Below are 21,615 nucleotides of genomic sequence, written 5' to 3' on the forward strand. Positions count from 1 at the left end.
TGCTGCCACCAGTGGTCCAACCCCAGGCCACTTCGACTTCCTGCCGGATCAGCTAACTTTCTGTTGCTGCTGTTACACAAGTTAGACCCAGTGCTGCCACCAGTGGTCCGACCCCAGACCACTTCGACTTCCTACCGGATCTGCTAACTTTCTGTTGCTGCTGTTACACAAGTTAGACCCAGTGCTGCCACCAGTGGTCCGACCCCAGGCCACTTCAACTTCCTGCCGGATCAGCTAACTTTCTGTTGCTGCTGTTACACAAGTTAGACCCAGTGCTGCCACCAGTGGTCCGACCCCAGGCCACTTCAACTTCCTACCGGATCTGCTAACTTTCTGTTGCTGCTGTTACACAAGTTAGACCCAGTGCTGCCAGCACTGATCCGACCCCAGACCACTTCAACTTCCTGCCGGATCAGCTAACTTTCTGTTGCTGCTGTTACACAAGTTAGACCCAGTGCTGCCACCAGTGGTCCGACCCCAGACCACTTCGACTTCCTACCGGATCTGCTAACTTTCTGTTGCTGCTGTTACACAAGTTAGACCCATTGCTGCCACCAGTGGTCCAACCCCAGGCCACTTCGACTTCCTGCCGGATCAGCTAACTTTCTGTTGCTGCTGTTACACAAGTTAGACCCAGTGCTGCCACCAGTGGTCCGACCCCAGACCACTTCGACTTCCTACCGGATCTGCCAACTTTCTGTTGCTGCTGTTACACAAGTTAGACCCAGTGCTGCCACCAGTGGTCCGACCCCAGGCCACTTCAACTTCCTGCCGGATCAGCTAACTTTCTGTTGCTGCTGTTACACAAGTTAGACCCAGTGCTGCCACTGGCCACTAGCCACTCACTGGAGCCACTCACTGGAGTGAGGGGCGGCAGGGTGCACTAACTAGCAGACGTATTGGAGCGTACTTGTGTAGTAAACACTGAATGTTTTGAGTGCTCAAGTGCACTAAATGCATTGTCTCAAGATGGTCCAAAAGTTTAATGTTGACGATGGATACTTCTCAGTCTCAACGATCACCATCTTTGTGATGCAGCAGAAGCTATGCCACAAACTTCTCAACTTTTGACATGGCAGCTGGATCCTGAGCTGGCTACAGTGAACACCACCATGTTATACAGATGTAAGTTATAGAGGCCGTCAGTAATGTTTGTTGGGTCAGTAATGTTTGTTGGGTCAGTAATGGTTGGTACTGCAAACAATAATATGAGTGCTAATGTTAGCTTGCTAGCTAACATATTGTAGTGAGCTAAAAAGATATTGAGATATCATATTAATAAATTAGGTCACTACTGGTTGACTGAGCTGTAAAATGGCATGCAGTTAACGGAAATAATGTGCTGTGTGGTGAATGATTTTCAGTTAACTATTATCCGGTGTTTCCTGTGTTTCTCCAGAATTTAGAGCAACTGGAGGGGGTACAGGTTATATGACGCCATTGACAGGCAACCACTTGTAGTGAGTATGACGAAAGTACGGCATGTATGGGCATCGACTGACATGAGCCAAATGACGCAACACGGCCAGTGTTTTGCAATTTATTCTCCTGTTGCCTCCTGTTGTACCATTTTCAAACCCAGGTACAGACGCAGTCATTATAATTGAATTGTATCAGTAGATGATAAAGTGTCTCTGCACTGCAGTGGTCCTGAGGATTCTGAGCAAATGAGATGATGTGAACTTTTGCCACTGGGGAGAAAAATAGACAAGAAAATCCCAGGAGTCTCACTCTGTTCTGTGTTTGATTGGCCGAGGATGGTCTCCTGAGATAAACTTTAAAACAATGTGGAGCACAACTCTGTTACAAAAACCCAAATGTAGAAGCAGAAAAAAGAAAAGATAGAGACACACTCTCTCAGGGGAATGAGCAGCTACCCTCTAATCACACAGCTCCCCAGTGAGATCAGCCTCCAGTCCCACCAGCCAACATTCATACCCTTTAATCACATCCACGCCTCATCTTCTAATGACGATTCTGTCATTCATGGCCACATACGATGACCATCGTGATACGTCCACTTGAGGCAGATGACTCACACTAACATCACTCTGCAACAAAAAACAATTTTTAAACAGGAGACACGTTTACAATCAACATAAGAGCTTATGATTCAGAGAACAGTGATTCACTGCAGTTTGGTAATTGTGGCTCTTTTCACTCTTAACCTCGTCCCTGCTGCGTATTCCCCTGATGAAATGAGGTCAGCTGCATTATTGGGAGACATTTTCATCAGGTTAATGGGAGGTTTGACCAGCGCTATGGACGTTTCAGGGAGGCAGGTTTTTAACAGAGGCCCTCCCCATAGACCAGGAACATAAATGGACCAGTGTCTTTCTAAAGGACACCTGGACAGGACCGGGACACGTTTCCCCAAACGCATCTTTATCATTATCGTAAATCGTATTTAATCGGTACCATAAAATCTATTTTATGAACCTTCTTATGGTCAGTGCATTTCCCAACAGAGAGCACTGATGTTTAAGGACATTCGATGTAAAATGAGGTTTAATGAGCTTCTGACGTCATCGTCCTCCTTTACCTCTTCTCACCTAAAGTCTCCAGTTTGCATATGTTACTATTTCTAAACTTCTTCTAGGGTTGGGTGATTGGGTGAATATATTTCGTTTGCTAATGTAATGGTCTGCCTTACAAGAAGGAGTGACAGCCGCTGCTCATCGGGTAGCTGGCACAGCACTAAAACAAGTGTGGAGACAGATCGTTGGAAAATTGTAACATATCACCCAACCCTTATCTCTATGAGCAACCCTTTTGGAGAAATAAGATTAGATAAAACTTCATTTATCCCGAGGGAAATTGCAGTTGTTGAAAGACAAAGTGGTAAGAGTGCAAATATAAAAGGCCTAAAACCAAGTTCAGACCAAAAGTTCACGACAAGACGAGTTGAACCTTGCAACTATTTGAAATACGCCGGTCTGCAAAGTTCTGAAATCCTGCGAGTTTACACCCATGCGACATGACTAAACGGTGTACTTCCTGTCTCTAACTGTCTCTGCCAGCAGAACAGGAACAGGTGATGTGTCTTACGTTCTAATACCAGCCGCTCGCAACTTCACAAGCTGAGTCGCAGGTGACGCCATTAGCTGGCTTGAGTCGACCTGAGTACACACTCCTGCAACTTATTCACTCTTTATCCAGGATCCCCATTAGTTCCAAAGTAACGACTGGTCTTCCTGGGGTCCACACATGACACAAAGAAGGTGGCAAGACATTAAATTTGGTCGCCCTCGCTCAGTAACAACCAGAGGGGCACTCGGAGAGCACAGACCTCTGCCAGGGCCAAATGCCCTGCTCTCACAATGTTAACGGAAGTGGAAAATTATTTGTGTATCCGCCCTGTGATTTAAATCTGCTCCAAATTTTAATGGGTTCTTCCTTGGTCCATGCTACACCCTTCCACCAAGTTCATGAAACTCAGACCAGTACTTTTCCATAAACCTGCTGGCAAGTAGACCAAACAAGGTGCAAATCCAAATATATATACAATATTGAAAAATGCCCAAATCAGGTTAACAGTAGGGATGAGTTTCGTCGGGGTTGTGTATGTTCAATGACGTGATCTGAAATGAGCTCCAGGTCAATATTTATAGCCACAAAGAGGCTTTAAACCTGTGACCTTTAAGTTACTGGATGTTCTACAAACATTCGACCACTTCACCGCCCCTTCCCTTAAAACATCCATCCATCAAAACACACTTCACCTCCCTCCCCTGTCTCCAGACTCCCCCATCCTCCTCCCCTCACTCAGAGCCATAAAAACACAGGTTTCCTCATCAGGACAGACGTAGCTGCATGGCACCATTACCTCACATCCATCAGCACCTCTGCACACCCAGATAAAGAGGAGGCAGAACATCCTACTCACGTAATTAGGTAATTACAGGCAACGCATGATGGAACCCTGTAGTTGCTATATTTTTGTACGGCTGTTAATAAGTCATATTGACAGAGGCTGTGATCACTCTTACGGCTTCTTTTCTTTTTTTATTCAACATCCTAACCGCAGCAGAAAAGCTCAGTCTGTTCTTGTGTTTGGTTCATTAAGGTTCATGTTACCTGGCTGCTTGTGAACAGCAGTCACACTGACATAACCTTTAAGTCTGCAGGTATTCTTACAGTACAATTCCTTTTTTACTGCCTACAAATCCCAACACAAAAGCATTTTATTTACTCAGTCCTGTGCCAAATGTCCTTGTTAGTTTTTTATTACATTATATTTATTCAACCTCATCCATTTTTTGTCAAGTTTGAGTTGACTGAAAGCCTTGGCATTTTAGTCTGATCTCAGTCAAAGAAAGCCATAACTTTCGTATAGTGTTAGTCGATAAAAACTGGTGATGTTTTAGTCTTTTTCTCCTGAATGTGCTTATTGTTACTGCCGATATGCAGCATAGGAAACAGAACTGCTGCACTGAAAAGGAAAATCCAGCTTATAATAGGGATGCACGAAAATATCAGCACATCATCAGTATCAGCCGATATTGGCTTTAAAATTAAATAACCAGATCAGCCAACATGCCAATTGCTCCCGATATAACAAAACCATACATATTTTTTGTGGAAAAAGAGAAAGACAACTGGTTGCTGTGTATAATCAAATTTTAAAACCTTTTGTCAGTTGCTCATGGGGAATGGGAAACAACAGGATACACAGAAAGACAATCCAGGCGCTCCAAACATATAGAAAACATAAATATATAAAATAAATTAAAGTACAGATAAACATGAAGATAAACTGGAGTACAAGCATACAGAAAAACTATGTGTATTCAGTCAGATGATTCTGAGAATAAAGTTGCGTAATTTTCCATAATATATGGATATATAGATATCGATATCGGCTATCGGCCATATGAGTTGGCAAACAATCCAATATCGTGCACACCTAGTCCATAAATGAAGTCGAGTTCAAGTCAGCTAACTCTCTCTTTGTGTGAGCTGAAAAACAGTCTGGTGTTCATACACAGCCCTGGCTCTATAAAGGGCACACCAACAAAGTGGCTCGGACTGAACTTCACACATCACTGTTGTAGCCATAGCAACAGGGAGCGTTGGTGCTCATGCACAGGACAGGGGAAAGGCCGTGGGAAAAGAGAAAGGCAGTTGGAGCAGCAAGCTGTTATGGGCCATGTGATGGCGGTGAGGTGAACACAGCGTCACTTGGCTCTAATTATCAGCTTATCCTGACAACATCTGTATATTGGGAGCCACTTTTGGTACGAATATTTCATGCTATGTCCCTAGAAAACTTTTGGCCACAGTCTTTTAGTAAAATGAGAAGAAACTTGAGGAACAGGGACAAAAAAGACACTCTGTCCGAGCCCGGCGAATACACACAAGATTCCGACCAGACCAAATCTGATATCTCCGACGAACTGGACCCAGCTCTCGCCAAAGCCCTTAATGTGATGACTGCTAATATAAAGGTAATTGAAGACAAAGGGTTATGTTAAGACCCAGGTCAACATCGGTGAGGCTTTTCAACGGTGGAGAGGTCTCCAACAGTTGAAAGGTATGATGACGGACGTGAAGGGTGCCTTGTTTCCGCCAAGTATTTACCTTCCTCGTTGGCTGAGCTACAAATGGTCCTCTCCTCGGCCACAGTAACGTTAGTTTTTTAAGACCAATCTAAACACCTAACGCTCCAAAATTCTCAGAATCCAGATTTGAGTCTGAATCAAGTCCTAATGACATGACTTGAGTCCACATTTATGGTTCATTCCCGTAAACCCTTGCACTGCTTCCTGCCATTTCATCGAGATTTGTTCACCCAACAAACTCGGCGGTTCCAAGTTATTTCTCCCTGTCTTGGTGAAGTTATTATGTTCATCTGAGTTTAAACACCATCACTCACTGCTGCACAAAAAACTGACAAAGATCCCCATCAGAGGGGCATCCTTTTATGTGCCACATATAAACAAAACACCAGCAACAACCTGCAGCATGTTGGCAAAGATCCACACGTCAACCGCCTCGAGGGTTAAGAAATTCGGCTACCTTGTCTCCTGAACGTCTCCCACACATTCCCTACCTGTCTGCAGTTTACTAAAAAGGGTGAAACGTAATAAGGGACAACAAATTTTACACACAGCTCAGCCAATTTCATCCCAGAGCAGAGTTAATCACGACAATTAAACCTGAGAGCACATTCTTTAACTTGATTATGGGTTATTATGGTGATACAGTAGGCAAGTAGCAGACACATTCATGGATGAACGGTATCATTCATAATCAGATCCTCCTCAAGGGTGCTGCTGTTGTTGCTAAATCAAACAATATGATCCCTGAAATGTTTTAAAAGCAGCAGATTCTCCAAATTGCCTCTAACTACTGTGTATATAGTAGAGATTTACTGAATACAACCACTCTTTCTCCCCCTCAGCTCGGATCATACCGATGACACATCAAAATGCAAAAGAAAAAAGGTATTACAAAGCAGAAACAGATGACGCCTAAGAAAGCAAATCTAAAAACAGTGCACGGAGAGCTGCTTCAGAGCTATTTATCGCCAACAAATGAGATTATTATGCCCCAGAAATCAGCAATCTGTGACAAAACCAAGAAAACCTCAAATCTAGTTAATCTAATTTGTACTAAAGTGAAACCAAATAGGATTGTTCTGCCTAAAAACGAGACATCTAGTATGATAAAAACCAGATTACTGCACTCACCGTTCTCCTTCTCCTCTCCGATGCAGGTGCCGATGGATTCGGGGAGGCCGAGGGTGGCTGCAGTGGGCATCGTGCCCAGGATGGACTCCAGCGACGGGCCTTTTCGCTTTGGGATACCGTCCTCCTGCTCCTGGTCCTCCTCTCCTCCCTCTGGTGTCTTCTGCTCCAGTTTTATCAGAGCCTCCAGCGTGAGCTCGCCGAGTTCTTTGCCAAAGTGCTTGGCCACGGCCTGAAGCACGTCTTCCTCTTCTGGTTCCTCACAGTCTTTCTTTGGAGACGATGGGGAGAGGACGTCACCGTTGTCACTTTCACCGTCTGAGAGAGGGGCTGACAGAGTTTGAGATGGTATTAATGTGGTGTTTAATTTACCCCTTAAAAGGGATAGTTTCCAAAAGGTCCATCCCAAAGCAGAAACACATATATATGTCCTCTCACCTGAAGTTTTATTTATCAGATTGGACTGTTTTGATGTGAGTTGTTGATTGTTGGAGATATCGGCCATAGAGCTGTCTGCGTTCTCTCCAGTATAACGGAACTAGATGGCACTCAGCTTGTGGTACTCAAAGTGCCAAAAAATACACTTGAAAAACTCAACAGCAATGTGTCTTTCCAAAAATCATGACCCAGTTATTCAAGATAATCCACAGACCTTGTTGTGTGTTCATGTAGGAACTATTTTCTTTCTACCAAACTACACCCGCCAACTGTATCACAGCACAGAAGGAAGAGTGCATCTACTCATGGACGAGAGGCTCTTGCTGGTGACAGTGTGAGATATAAACATTAATGGCGTCCTTCTTAGCTGAGCTGTAACGTTAGCTAGCTCAGTGGTGCTTTTTGAGATAGCAGTAGAACACTCGACAACTCACATCAAAACAATCTAGACTGATAAACAGCACTACAGGTAAGAGGAAGACTAGACTAGACACGCTGACTCAAGCCCTAAGCCCTTACAGACCTAGAACCAATTCCATTTCTTCCCCTTAGCCCCTGTTCTCTCCGTCAGGTTAGCTCCTGACGGAGAATTGGGACACCACTTCCCCTCACGTGAACGCACAAAACCAAGAGGAAGGGCCAAGACAAGGGCTAAGGGTAAGAAATGGAATTGGTCCTAGGTCTGTAAGGGCTTAGGGCTTGAGTCAACAAGTCTGTAAGGGATCCATTTGGGATTGGGGGTATGTATTTTTGCTTTTGGGGGGGAACCGTCATTTGAACTTCTTATGAAGAAAGATGGTTTGAAAGAGGCGTGAAAGAAGCCATCAACATGAAACTGGAACTCCAACCCCAAGGAATCACGTGACCTTAACGACTCTGAAAATAAGAGCTCACATGAGACCTCGACGACTCTAACAGTTCACACCCACACAGAGCTTAAAGCCTGTGACTCCGCACCAGTCCGTTGATGAGGCGAAACGTCCTCAAGAAACGTAAGCAAGTTCAGTTGCCTACAATATAGCACTTATGAAGACCTTTTTAGTACCACCTTACATGAAATTTAAGTCCAAACCTGCAATGGAAATACACTACATATATATGTACATAAGTAAATAAAAACAGCAGTATTTTCGGCTCCTGCAGCTCATGTATCTTGGTGCATAGATGTGTGTAGGGGTGTCAATGTTATCTGCCAATCATTTTTTCAATTTATAAGTTAATTGTTTATTCTATAAAATGTCAGAATATAGTGAAAAATACAAGCAATCACAATTTCCAGTAACAAGAAGGTCACTGCTTCCATTTCCACCGAGTCACCTCCACAGGTAATGAGTTTAATGAAGCTACTGTGCTTATTATTTAATAATTATAATACAGTTTGTGTCACCTTTACTATGTTGTGACTTATTATGCAGTTCATGACTCTTCCGTGCTCCCTGAGGGTTGATAAAGCAGCAGAGTTACAGTATGAGGTCACACTGTGTAATTAGCTGGGTATAATTACAGAGCTGAATTTCAGTTTCCCAGTTTAAAAAAAAAATGCATTTCATAACATTTGGGGAAAAAACACTGCAGTAAAAAGAGAAGTTGATATAAAATGCCTCTGGTGCAGTGAGATAATCTTGTTTTCCAAAAAATCTCTGAGAATAGAAAATGTGATAAATAATCACATCCAGACAAAATAATTGAGACCATAATTTTGGCCGTCCTCTCGCGGTCCTGGTGTCTAATTAAAATGTGTCCTTTAATCAGCCGCGATTAAAATGTCCTCACACAGACTTCAGCCCCCAAGTCACAAAAAGCAACTCGATAATCAGAAAAGAAGAAGAAACGAAACGTCGCTGGATCTGAGAAGCGTCGCAGCAGCTGGAAGAGCAACACGCCTGGAATTAGTGACAGCCTGCGACACCCCCACTGTGTGGAAACAGGGATCCGGGGAGTGTGTGTGTGTGTGTGTGTGTGTGTGTGTGTGAGTGACAGAGAAACAGACAAAGACAGAGGGCCAAAGATAAAGAGCCAAAGGTAGGAACAGATAAAGAGAGTGTGACAGGGGAGTGTACTCAGATGTGTGTTGTTTTTCATGGGTGGCCCGTGTGTGTGTGTGTGTGTGTGTGACTGTGTGAGTGTGAAGCTTCTCATCCTGTCTGACTGACTGACAGAGTCACAAATAAAAGCATCATCACACATTAACATGGTGCTGTGTGTTTGTATTTGGGCGTCCCACTCGACTCGAATCGGCAGCTGGCCGTGTTATTGCCGCCGTCTCCATTTTAGTGCTTTTACCGACACATGAAATGTACCAAAATTATAGTTTTCAAAAAAGGACTTCAGTCTGTAGCAACACTAGCTGCCAAATGAGGCTGTGATGTTTCTAACACACCAGAAAATTGTTTGATAGAAAATAAGCTGAGAGACACATTTGATATTCTCATATCCTGACCAGCAGTGGGGCAGAAAATGTAAAAACAAGATGTGAGGATGGTGCCACAGGAAAAGTGTTATTTAAATTGTCTATCATTGCATATATGTATGCAGTGCTGCAAGATATTTTTCTGGCCTTTGCATTTATATACATTACATTTTCTTAAAATGCATTATTTGAGACTTTTTCCATATGCTATGTTTGATTCATCCACACATGAAACCTGCATTGTTTGACTGTGACTGTGATCACCGCACTGTATGGGGGCCTGAAGGATCCTTCTGATAGGGACCTCTAGTTTTAAGAATGCAGTCTTGATAGGGCAGAGGCTAATTTGATTATCATCTGTATACTTTGATGCTGTTTTTGCCCAGTAGTAGTTTGGAGGCAATGATGTATTTTTATAAAGGTTCACATTGATGTATTGATGCTGTTTTTCCACTTGCCAGGCAAACAAATCCCAACAGGTTCATCTACCAACGCAACCTGCAAGATTTGGAAACATATTTCCTGATAATGCGGTTTAACTTTTACACCCAGTTCACACCATTAATTCGCGCTGAGACAAAACCGTTTTAGAATGTTGTGAACCGGCCGTTTGAGCTCAACTCAAGCCGGCTGATGGTGTCACCTGCAACTCAGCTGGTCAAATCGCCAGTGGCTGGTTTTAGAATATAAAGTCACCTGACCGCAGACACCTGCAGTAGGTGCTCCGTCCCTGGCAAACCCTCTGTATCCGACCTCACAGTGTGCCGGTGTCGGACAGTGGGTTCACCATCTTATCTAGCTGCATTGGTGTGAATCAGCAGGTTTTTGAGAACGTTGCCGAACAGTGCATAGCATGTAGTTGCCTTTTTCAAATTGTCTCGTCGCAAATTTTTGGTCTGAACTGGGCTTAAGGACTTTAAATTTATAAGAACCTACCTATTTAATGTAAACACTTTGGGGTATGTTACTGACTGTCACTATACAGTGTGTTTTTATTTGTTTTACTTCTCTATCTCTTTGCATAATATGGTAAATTGCCCTACTTGAGGGCTTCTCTTTGTCATAAAACTATGTGCCTGATGAAGGTCTAGTTACTCAAACAAACAATAAACCTATTCTTTTCTAAGTTAGACAGTGTACAGGAGTTTGCCTGCAAATTGTGTTATTCAGATGAAAAGGTTTTCTTTGTACAGTGGCCATTTTAGGACATTTTAAGTTTTAAAGTGTAAGACTGGTCTGAACTATCAAGTTTCAACTGCTAATTAGCAGCTAGTGTGTACACTTAGCCTCGGGATATCTTAACGCTGACACAGTTTGTGTGATATCCTATGTGGACATGCATAACAAACTCTACATTGAGCTGTGTACGACATTCAGACCATATCTATGACTCTTAGTCGGGATTGTCCGCTCATGGCTGTCAACATGGAGATGGCTCGCAGCTAATGGTGCTAACAACGCGAACAGTGCTAACTGTGCTAACGGTGTTATAAAATCAAGTCAGTATTTACCCTGTGGTGAGCAATATAGGTTTTAGACGCTTTGCATGCCTGTAGTTACACATCTTTCAATTTTTGCAGCGTTGCATTGTATGTTTGCTGGCAAAGCACAGTGCACATGCTATATTGTGGGTACTCCTCAGGGTGCTGTATAGAGCATTTACACTCTAAAAACCTAAAGTGGTGAAGGGTAAATATATACTGCACTAGGTAGTAGATAAGGACTGATATCAGGCACAGTCAATAAGTCCCCTAACTAGGTTATTTATACAGGAAAGCCAAAGAATTATGGGACCGATTTCATAGCACAGGACACAGGCTGCCAGAAAATGTAAGTAACGTCTGATGACATCACATCGTGAGGAGACTGTGTGCTCCAACCAAGTTTGGGCTGTTTTTGGTAGTTGTTGCTAAAAGATGTTTTGCAGCACCAAGACACAATCACGCACAGCAGATCTGGTACCGTAAGTGCACATCAAACTTGTCTTTTTGATTAATCATTCTGCATAGCTGCTTCTGCACATCAACAGGCATGTTGGAGACTGACACATTGAAAACAGCTCATACAGCTCCGCGACAAACTGTGAACCACTTAAAACTTCTCGCTCTGCTTCTAACTCTCTTAGGACTGTCTGTTCCTGTCAGTCTCTCACGCTGTGTTGCCATCCTTAACACCAGGTAACCAGGGTAACCAGGGTAACCAAGGTAATGGCTGCGCGGATCATGTTTTTTTTTAAACAAAGCTGGATGTGTGGCTGTGTTGAGCGACATGATGTGCTAGAGACTGTTTGGGTTCAAAGCTACAGTTTAGAAATAATCTCCATCCCATGTCTCAAACAACAGTAAGTTTCATCTGAGGTAAACTCTCGACAGGATGAACTGTCAGCGCGTCATGACGGAAAGAGCTCTGTGATTAAGGTGCCTTCAGACCTAGAGTTGTCTCCTTTGGTCTGAATCAGGGACTCAGAAAACAATGTTTTGATGCATTGGATGTGCTGAATGTGCATATTAAGGCAGTACAGGAGGAGGTGCACATTAATAATCCTCCAGGACTGTAACATGCTCATGTTTAACCCAAACAATGTGTCATGTGACTGCAGTTGGTTCAGATCCAGGTCGGAACACGTTCTCACCACAAACCAACCGCACCAGAGTTCGTTTGTAACCGGACTGAGACCACCTCTTCAAGAAGGTCTCGGTCTGGTTGTTTTGGTGCACACCTGAGTGTGATTGCTGTGTTCACACCTGCCCAAACGAACCGCACTGAGGGGGCAAACGAACTTGAGTTTGACTGAACCAGACCAAACAGGGCAGGTGTGAAAGCACCTCAAAGTGTGTGAAAATAGTGATGATAATGTTTCTTTTCTGATCCCACTCGGTGCCTAACTAGGCCATGTCACAGATGCGCTAAAGGTGCCTGGCCACGAAATCCCCAACAGATCATTAGGCATACCTCTGGCGCACTTGGCAGGATGCACAGAGCAGCAACTAACCATCAACTTGTGGAGGTTAAGAGATAAAAAGAAAGTCTGTGCAGAGAAAGTACTGACCGCTGTTGATTCTGAGAACAGACAGAATGGAGATCTGAAACATGAGCCAAATATCCTATCATTAAAAGAATCAATATAATATTGTTTTACATCTCCACATCACATAACATCTGAAAATGGGGTAAAAAAGTGGTGTTGGCCCAGTTTCAAGATTTCCACCCATGTTGTATTGGTGCATATAAAAACGCGTGTCCTTGAGGTTACAGGATCGTAACTCACAACCCTCGCCTGCCCTTTAACAAACACTCCCTTCTGCTCTGTACCTTCTTTAGCGTAGGCGGCGTACACTCCTCTCAGTTTGGGTCGACTGCTCTCGAGCTCTGCGTCTATTTCATCCTGGTAGCCTTGAATTTCATCTGTGGAGGGTAACAATGACAAACAAAGAATCATTCCTGCATTTACAACACTGCAACTCTGAAGACTAGAAAGTGAGATGCAGTAACTTTTCTGTCTCTGAAAACTTATTGTGTATAATACATGCAGGGAAAAGAAATGATGCCTCTCTCATGTGCCATGCCTTTAAATTACCTCTCCTATAATTACAATATAATATGTAAGTACTGAAACATGATGTACGGCTAATTACATGTCGCGCTGAAACTAAATCATGTAAAAAACAAGGAGCCTTTTCCTCTTTATATGCTACAGCGTTCTAGTTTCTTTCCTCCCTTCACCATCCAACGCTGATGTGCTTTTAGTCAAGGTCAGACACTTCGGAGACAACAGGAAAGTGTTACCAGACTCTGTCTTTGTCTGTGCAATTAAAGAAAGTCTAACTTCTCTGTAAAGCTACGAGTATTCAGTTTGCTAAATAAAAAGCGAAGCGAGTAGCCTGAGAGTCAAAACAGACAAGGATATCGCATTCATACCTTCGACGTCATCCATCTTTTTCTTCAGCTCGATCTCCAGCTAGAGGGAGGAACACAAAGGAGAGAAATAAATAAAAGAATGAAAGCCTTTTTTTCTCCCATCTATCAGTGACTACAGGGTGAAACAATTACCGAATGAAACATCTCAGAGTAAAAGAACATCATAACACACTGTGGGTGGCTGACAGCAGCTTTCAGAAATACTTTTTCCTCCTTAAAGTTCAAAACACCAGACATGAGTTTGATTTGGTGGTGTTGGTTTAAGACGCGGCTGAAGAGCAGAGTGACAAAAAGTCAGATCTTAATGATTTAACTCTTCTGCTTTGGTATGTTCATGAAACTTCTTTACATTAATTTCGTCCTTTTCCAATTTGTCGAGGAAATGTTACTGAGCAGAAATTCTTAAAAAAAACCAAAAAAAAAAAAACGTGGTTAAAGCAAAAGAAAACAACCACTTTCAATCAAATTAAACTGCGACTTCCGGAGCTGAAAAATAAAGCCAACACAGACGTGCCAAAAACTGCAGTTCCTCTAATGGCCACTTGAGGCTGGCTCCAAGAGTGAGTCGACCCTTATAGACCTTCATGTTAAAACACCAAACTTTACAGCAGAAATATACATGTTTACAGCCTGGTACCAAAAAAAACTTTTGGTCTCTGAAGCTAATTTCAACATTTGTGACATTTATAACTCACCGTTTACATTTTATTACGGCTTAAAGTTACACATAGTTAAGGGCGGGCTGCTTGAGTGACAGGCTGTCTGCCAATAGTGTCCTCAGCTTCTAAGTCAGATCCAACCTTCGCTGCTCTACAGCTCCAGCCTCTCGCCCCAATATCGTCACTTCTGGCTCCAAAAAGCCAAGATGACAACGACCAAAATGCTGAACTCGAGGCTTTATAACAGAAGTCCTCAAACCAGTGGGTGACGCCACAGTTGCTACGTCCATTTTGCTATGCCTTATAGATGCTATAAAATATGTTACGTCCTCTAACTTTGCTTTTTGTTCTGTTAGTTAAGGGTGGGCGATACGGCCCTAAAATGATCTCAATGAGAATCTCAATGAAACCTTCATGTCTGTAGCCAGTTAGCTTAGCTTAGCATAAAGCCTGGAAACATGGGGTCAGATCTTGCTTAGCTCTGTCCAAAGGTAACAAAATCACCTGCCAACACCTTGAAAGGTCACTAACACTTTGGATCTCTGGGGTTAATCGCCCGACTGTTCAAACACTAGTGTTCAACGTTTTCAGTCACATACACGATCAAAGATCTGACACACTGCTCACCTCTCCGTTACCTCTCAGTTAAGTGTGTGGACGTACAGTAAAGAGATCTTTGACAATGTTACTTTAGAGGTTAATACCCTTCATTAATTATTGGAGAAAGCCTGCGGGCTGCATGTAATCATCAAGAAAATATAAAATTAAACTTTAATATGCCTTGAGGGGGAAATGGATAATTTCCTAAGCAATGCCATTGATCAAAACTGATAAGAAAACCCGTGGATGTGAATGTGTATTTTTCTGATATGACACATTAATTAAAACATGCTTGCTTTTTTTGTATGCGTGTTCAAATCCACACCTGATTGGCCTTTTTCTTCCTCAGTCCGGCTGTAAAGCAGGGCGGGTCACACTCTTGGTCCAGATCAACCTTCATGAACTCTTCGATGGTCAGCTGACTGGTCGGTGTGTCCTCAAACTCTGTCAGTCTGGTGCAGGTGAAGTTGTAGGGAACATAAAGTTAAAATCATCAAAATCAATCAAATTATTATTAGAATTTTTTTTTTAGATATTTTTTTGGGGCATTTTTTTAGCCTTTATTTGACAGAACAGACAAGTGTTAAAGGAGGAGAGAGAGAGGGAGTGACATGCAGCAAAGGGCCACAGGCTGGAGTCGAACCCAGGCCGCTGCGGCAACAGCCTTGTACATGGGGCGCCTGCTCTACCACTAAGCCACCGACGCCCCAAATCAATCAAATTAACATGAAACACAGAACTGGGTCACTGCGACTGATCCTTTGGGACACCGGCAGTTAAAAAAAGACTTATCTGCTGCTCATTTATAGCTCGTTTTTAGTGTTGATTTAACACAAAGTATAAATCCCACTTCACCATAGGAATAGGGACGCCCTACCCCTTGGTGTGAACATGCAAAAAAGATGGGTAAGGATGAAGTGGTCGGGGCAAGGTGTGTATTTGGATTGAGCCTTAATCCATTATCTAACAAGTTAGCTTTTAAATGAGAAAGTCCAAAACAACAAAAACTTTTTACCGCCCACCTTTTCCGTAGCGTGGTTTCGCACACTTTTACAACACTGACGATTTCTTTGATGGTGCGGCGAAAGTCGTGCATACGTGCAGCAACAAGAAGAGCTGGAAAGAGAAAGAAAAAACACAGTGAGGTTAAATGCGTGTCTCTTCACATTATTTCCAACACTGTAATCCTAAACTACATAAACGGTACATACCGCGCAAAATATGGCACATTTTAGCAACAGGACAAGTACTTTACATTAAACAAAAGTATTGACAAAATGTGCAAAAGAATCACATTTCAAAAGGACATTTAAACACAATTAACAGCCCTTTCAGAGTCAAGAGACTAGAACATAAAAACAGTCTAAAAGAGAATAAAACAGGTACAAGAATTTGAATTATACCCCGCGATTATATGCCTCCGCAAACCTGTCAAGATGCAATTACAGTTTACACCCATGTCTGTCCAGACTCATAAGACAGCAGACAATGTTTCAAATATGGATGTTGCTGCAAAAAAGCTACATATTCTAAGACATGGATGCTTCACACACATCCCCACCACCAAAATCTAATCAGTTCATCCTTGAGTCCAGGTGGACGCTTGTGCAAAACTTGAATGATTCAATGATCATGTGATTTAAAAAAAGACGGTGGCAGACAGAAAAGTCCTCAGCCATGATTTGGAAGAAGAAGATATACTTTATTAATCCACGAGGGGAGATGTAATTCTTTTCTCTGTTGTAGTATACACACAGGCCCGAAATACACACACATGCACAAACAGGATCTATACATGTATTAAATGGAGAGGTGTCAGAGTGAGGGGGCTGCCCATGGACAGGCACTCCAGGCAGTTTGGGGTTCACTGCCAACTACCAGTCCACATTCCAAACTTGGTCCGTACGGGGACTTGAACCAGCGGCCCTCCGGCTCCCAAGCCAAGTCCCCATGGACTGAGCTATGAAAATAGAACTGAGAGTTGCAGTGGACCTTAAGAACATAGATTTGCTGTGTCGTATATTGAGCTTTCTTTTGTTTTGAATTTAAATATATTGATACACACATACTGGTATCTATACTTACATTATCAAAGACGTGACTGAACACTCAAATGTGATGTTTGTTTTTTGGGTGTCTCTGCGTGCGCACCTTGAAGACTGCAGGACGGAGCCGACAGGACAGGCGCACCACAGCCTGCAGAGCCAACAGTCCGCCTCCACACAAAAACACCATTTTCAAAAGGAGTAACAACAACACTAATATTATGCAATGAGTTGCAGTGAGAGCCTTGAAGGGGAACAGTTATATAACCGTCATTAGAGTTGCCTCGCTCAAGAGCCTGTTAAAAGATAGATGTGTCCTTCTACTTCTACATGCACACTTCTAACAGCCTTTAGGACTGAAGTGATGGCTTTTAGCTCCACTGACGACTCTCAAACATTTTATTGCTGTTACCTTGAAACCACATAACTTCAGAGTTGCTGGTTTTCCTTTCTTACTGCAGAGTTAACTTTGCCATGTACTGCTTTACATCCATGACCCCCTCCGTCCTTGAACATTCTTCAGATACATATTTCGGGTTCATCATCATCAACCACATTTGCATCATATTTGGGAGGAAACTTTTCCCTCTTCCATCTGACTGTATCCTTCTCAATGATTTATGATGAGGAATTAATTATTCAGGCAATGCAGCAGAGGAACAGAGAAAGACGAAAATTGAAACCATGAGCGTAAACACGCAGGAGGGCCGTGATTCGATTTCAGGACGCCTTAGCTGGTAATGCATCAAAGCCGAGTGTATTCAGGCTGACACATCAGCAGAGGCGCAACAAGAAGCTTTGAGATCAGCTGTTTCACACACACTCACACAAAGACAATGACGGGCAGAGTGGAAAATCAACACCACACCAAATGTGTTAAGTTAAGGCAGGTGCCGGCAGGTTTGCCTCACCCATTCACATCTTTGGCAGATGACCAAGAAAAAGTGGAAGGCCCAGATACGTGTGGTAACCCAGTTGGCAGCAGAAACTGGGAGAGACACAGTGAACGTTGGAATACACCAGCTCCTGGACCGGCTGGAGGACAACACACCCTGTTTGTAGTGTTAGTACGTAACTGTACTTGGCCTCAGGTTAATGTGCCTGTGTTAGATTATTGATCTGTATGAGGATATTCTGATTTCACTTCCTCCTACAAGAAGAGGTCAGAGATCACCTTCAGCTACAGAGAACAGATAACTGTTTCTTTACATACATCTTTGCCACGATGAGAGATACAAACTGAAGATGGATAAAAAGCACACTTGTGAAATACATCCAATCTTTTTTTAAGGCTATAAAGTAGAAACAAGGCGTCTGTAATCCTCTCAAAAACTAAAAATGAAAGGCGCTGTTGACTCATCAAATGTGGGAGTGCATGATTACCATAGTTAATCTGGTAGGACGAAAAACAACATTTTTAAGACTTTAAATTCTATTTTGGGATTATTTCGTGACATCAAGTCAAGTCAATTTTATTTATATAGCTCTAAATCACAACAAAAGTTACACTCTCAATGTAAAAATACATCATTTCAGGGAGTTAGGAATTTACCAAGTCATTGTTTTCCTGCTGCCCATATTTCAGTGTCCTTGAAAAGCTTAAATGGACACATTTCCTGTTAACAATCAAGGACGCCCACACAGACAAAGGCAGAAAACTCAATGCTATAATGTCTCATCTTGTCTCGAGAAGATATCTTGTCTTTTTTGTGATGACATATTTGTGTTTTAGGCCCAATAAGAGGGCGTTGGCAGCTGAGGTTAAAGCACTGAAGTCTATTGATTATCAAGGGCAGCTATGATATCGGTCCATGCTCTTGTTGTCTTAGGGCACACTCTGTTCATCTGAGCTGTTGTACATTACAAGTTTGCTATTCTATTAAAAAACAGAATCCAGTGTGACTGCAAAGAGACTTAGAGTGAACATTTGTAAAATAAATCTGCAGCTATAAAGTCTGCAAACAACATTCTGTGTTGATAATGAGTAGACGATGAATTGTCATTTAGAAGGCCGAGAGATGGATTTGGATCATAGCTCAACCCAGTCAAGTGTGATAAAGGATTGTTTACAAATTTCCAAAAGGGAGCAATTAGGGAGCAGTCCCAAAACCTCTGTGAAATATCCCTGAAGCATTAACTCTTTAAAACCTGAGCAAATTGGCTTCATTTCTTTCAAAAACATGGAAAGAAGGCAATGAGCAACGCAAGCAGAAATTACCCAAAAAAACTTGCAAGAAATTAGTTTAATGAAAAAATGAAAACAAGAAAATTTGTAATAAAAAAAGTTAAAAACGAAGAAACAAGGAAAGGTGTGCTTGTAACATAATTTTACAATGTCATAATAATTATTATAACTACAGTTTTCCCTAGATTCTTATTTCCCCTAGGAAAATAATTTTCTAAATCTATTAATTTTTTGCAATTTTTGGGACATTTCTTACCAATTTGCTCAGGGTTCAAAGATTTAAATACTTGCGAATGGCATCTGAAAGCAGCACAAGAAAATGTCGCTACAGGTTTTCAAACGGTTAACAGAACAAAAAGTACAGTTAGAGGAGGTGACTCATTTAATAACATCTATACGGCGTAGCCATAGACTGTAAAAAATAAAGGACGTCACCCACTGGTTTGTTGACTCCTGTTATAAAGCCTCAACTTTGGCATTTTGGCTGTTGCCATCTTGGCCTCTTGAAGCCAGAGGTGATCATTTTTGGGCGAGAAGCTGGAGCTGTAGAGGAGTGAAGGCCTGTCGCTCAAGTGGCATGCCTTTACGTGTGTGTAACTTTGAGCCTTCCTAAAATTTAAACGGGTGAGGTCTATAAAAATTCACCCCGTACAGTTGTCACGAACAGGAAAATTAACTATAGAGACCAAAATGTTTTTTGTACCAGGGTGTGAACATGTTTGTTTCTGCCGTAGAGTTCGACATTTCAACATGGGGTTCTGTGGAGATTGACTTGCTTCTTGAGCCAGCCTCAGGTGCCCATTTGAGGAACTGCAGTTTTTGGCACTTCTTCAGCTCCGGAGGTTGTCACTTTAAGCGTAGCATCGACCCTATGTATAACTTATATATGGACATTTTTAGTTTTTACAAACAACTTGCTGGAAGCCAGTTAAACCACTTTTTAGAGGTGAATGTGTGCACACCTGTCATTGACAGACATCTGTCGACCCTGGCCGGCTAACAGAAATTTCAGTGCTATCAGCAGTAACGACACTAACCACTCCTGCATGTAGCAAGAAATAAACTGTAAGTGAGTCCCAAACTGATGGGCAGCACAAGTTAAATGCACAGAAGCATGTGCAGTATGAAATTCCTGCTGTTTAGCATCAAAATACACCAGATATAGATACATACAAGGTGTCTCATGTTGGAGCAAAACCTCAGATGCCTGCAGAGTATTTAGGCCTGACGTCACACAGTAACAGAGCTCTCACCTTCCTACTCACCAGTTCCTCTACAAAACTATCCACTGCCTTACACAAACCCAGGGAACTGACCAGATCAGCAGCTGCCAACAGCTATTCTGCACTCTGAGCTAACAGGGACTTTTCTTTATTGTGATTTTGAAATAGTTTATTTTGCAATTCATATGGTTTAAGGCACAAAAACAACTTTTCATGTTGAGTTCTCAGTCATTTTGGTTTGTTTTGGGTTATTTACATGCACCCTTCTCACTGAATCCTTTCTTCACACTGACATAATCACCAGTTGTGAAGGAAATGTGGCAGCTTTCTAAAATCTACTTATATTCATCCTTGGAGGAGGAAGTGGGGCTTGTTTTACTTTAAGGTTAGAATAAGAAGTGTCGAGCTGAGTTACATACACTGATGGCCACTGACTATGTTAGGTTGATTAAAGGGCACCTTGATGTTCGATGCCAACAGGGCAGAGAGCGTTAATCACTTTCTCTCTTCAGATTTTTCTCAGAGGACTGAAACCAGGAATCTTCTAATGACAGACCTGCTGCTCAGAGCCCTCGGGCTGCTGCCAGCACCTGAAATAAAAAAAAAACACAGCACAGACACCAGATATATGTCGTTGCCATCGTCTCATGGTTACCTGCTCCGCAGAGTCCCGACGGCCTTCGTCCTGTGTGCATCCAGTCCCTCTTCATCCTCTGCACCAGTCTCATTGCTGTCATGGAGACTTCATGGTTCTTCTCCCCAAATTCCAGCAGCTGAGCAAAGCGGGGAATGTACAGGCACGGGTCTGGTGGGGACAGGAAAGTTTTGTCTTTAAAGTTCTGGTAAATAAAATCAGACATTTCTTTCAAACACATTGTACATGTTAGAAAACTAAGATGGACTGTTTTACATCAGTTTTGTGTTCAGGATTTTTTGGGCAGACAAGAAATCATGGCTCGATCATCCTCTTCACCAACAATACTGTATAACAGAAGATACCCCACAACAATCTGCGCCAATGGAATGAAATGGTTTCTTGCGGTCTCCTCTGTGGACGTGGTCGCCTCTCCGCCACATCCCCCATTTCATTTGGAAGCATAGTAAATTTTGAGTGGATGGATGAAGTCAGATTCGAAACAATACAACCCTATCCATCTATTTTCATCCCCTTATCCGGGACCGGGTCGCAGGGGCGGCAGGCCAAGCAAAACACCCCAGACATCCCTCTCCCCAACAACGCTTTCCAGCTCCTCCTGGGGGACCCCAAGGTGTTCCCAGGCCAGATGAAATATGTAATCCCTCCAGCATGTTCTGCGTCTGCCCCGGGGCCTCCTACCAGTGGGACGTACCCGAAACACCTCTAACGGGAGGCGCCCAGGAGGATCCTGATCAGATGCCCGAACCACCTCAACTGACCCATTTCAACGCGAAGGAGGAGCACCTTTACT

General features: G+C 42.7%; 1 protein-coding gene across 2 annotated transcripts in view; it reads right to left on the reverse strand.

Moving 5' to 3' along the window:
- The window catches only part of brf1a (BRF1 general transcription factor IIIB subunit a), a 164,533-nt gene that overhangs the window by 92,742 nt on the left and 50,176 nt on the right, over nucleotides 1–21,615 (reverse strand). For both annotated transcript variants that reach the window (XM_033642683.2, XM_033642682.2), the window contains exons 7-12: nucleotides 20,823–20,972; nucleotides 15,737–15,830; nucleotides 15,040–15,166; nucleotides 13,456–13,495; nucleotides 12,850–12,942; nucleotides 6,693–7,019 (exon numbers count right to left, since the gene is read on the reverse strand). In XM_033642683.2, coding sequence (XP_033498574.1) covers nucleotides 6,693–7,019; nucleotides 12,850–12,942; nucleotides 13,456–13,495; nucleotides 15,040–15,166; nucleotides 15,737–15,830; nucleotides 20,823–20,972 — 831 coding nt within the window. The remainder of the gene's footprint in view (nucleotides 1–6,692; nucleotides 7,020–12,849; nucleotides 12,943–13,455; nucleotides 13,496–15,039; nucleotides 15,167–15,736; nucleotides 15,831–20,822; nucleotides 20,973–21,615) is intronic.

This window comes from Epinephelus lanceolatus, chromosome 15 (assembly GCF_041903045.1).
Source record: "Epinephelus lanceolatus isolate andai-2023 chromosome 15, ASM4190304v1, whole genome shotgun sequence".
Classification (NCBI taxonomy): Eukaryota; Metazoa; Chordata; class Actinopteri; order Perciformes; family Serranidae; genus Epinephelus; species Epinephelus lanceolatus.